This window comes from Myotis davidii, unplaced genomic scaffold (genome assembly GCF_000327345.1).
Source record: "Myotis davidii unplaced genomic scaffold, ASM32734v1 scaffold663, whole genome shotgun sequence".
Classification (NCBI taxonomy): Eukaryota; Metazoa; Chordata; class Mammalia; order Chiroptera; family Vespertilionidae; genus Myotis; species Myotis davidii.
Genome location: NW_006295816.1, coordinates 7722080 through 7723046, shown reverse-complemented (window position 1 = coordinate 7723046; position 967 = coordinate 7722080). Strand labels below are relative to the sequence as shown.

Genomic DNA, 967 nt, shown 5'->3' with positions numbered 1-967 from the left:
CCAGCCTTTACAGTGAGGAGGCTTTCTCCTTAACAGGCACACTACGCTTTTGCAGAAATACAGCTTCCAGACCAGGGAACGGGGAGACCAGCACCCCAGCCCCTGCACGCCCCGGGTCTCAGTTTCCCCGTCTGAGTCCGGTGTTTCTCTCCTCCACTGCAGGCATATAGGGCAACCCACCGAAGCCCTCAAGTTCCTAAACAAAGCTCGCAAGGACAGCACTTGGGGCCAGAGCGCCACCTGCTACATGGTGCAAATCTGCCTGAACCCAGACAACGAGATAGTGGGAGGAGAGGCCTTCTACAACTTTGTGCCCGAGAGCATGTAAGGGCTTGGCTGGCCCCTGGGGGCGGCGGCGGGACCCTGGGAACGCAGGGAGAGCCAGCCAGTGGCCTCAGGCTCACCGATGCCTCCAGTTCCTCCAGCAGGAAGGAGTCAGAGCAGCTGGGCGTGCGCACCGCTGAGAAGCTGCTGCGGGAGTTCCACCCGCACACGGCCTGGGGCCAGACCCAGCTGCAGCTGCTGCAGGGCCTCTGCCTGCTGGCCACCAAGGAGAAGGCGAACATGGAGGCCGCGCTGGGCACCTTCATCCAGATGGCACAGGCTGAGGTGGGCTGGCTGGCCGGGCGGGCAGGGGCGCAGGCGGGAGAGGCTGAGGTTCCCAGCGCAGACGTCTGCCTCCCACCTCCCTCGGGCACAGAGGGACAGCGTCCCCGCGCTGCTGGCCATGGCGCAGGCCTACATGCTGCTGAAGCAGGTCCCCAAGGCCCGCACGCAGTTGAAGCGTCTGGCCAAGGCCCCGTGGGCGCTGGCCGAGGCCGAGGACCTGGAGAAGAGCTGGCTCCTGCTGGCCGACATCTACTGCCAGGGTGGCAAGTTTGACCTGGCCTCAGAGCTGCTGCGGCGCTGCGTGCAATACAACAAGGCAAGGGGCGGGAGGCCGGTGGGGGGGGGGGGGCGGGGGGTG

General features: G+C 65.8%; 1 protein-coding gene across 1 annotated transcript in view; it reads left to right on the top strand.

The window, feature by feature from the left end:
• Window positions 1-967, top strand: part of TTC21A (tetratricopeptide repeat domain 21A) — a 37507-nt gene that overhangs the window by 35456 nt on the left and 1084 nt on the right. The window contains exons 24-26 of the mRNA XM_015568406.1: window positions 163-324; window positions 417-609; window positions 701-925. Coding sequence (XP_015423892.1) covers window positions 163-324; window positions 417-609; window positions 701-925 — 580 coding nt within the window. The remainder of the gene's footprint in view (window positions 1-162; window positions 325-416; window positions 610-700; window positions 926-967) is intronic.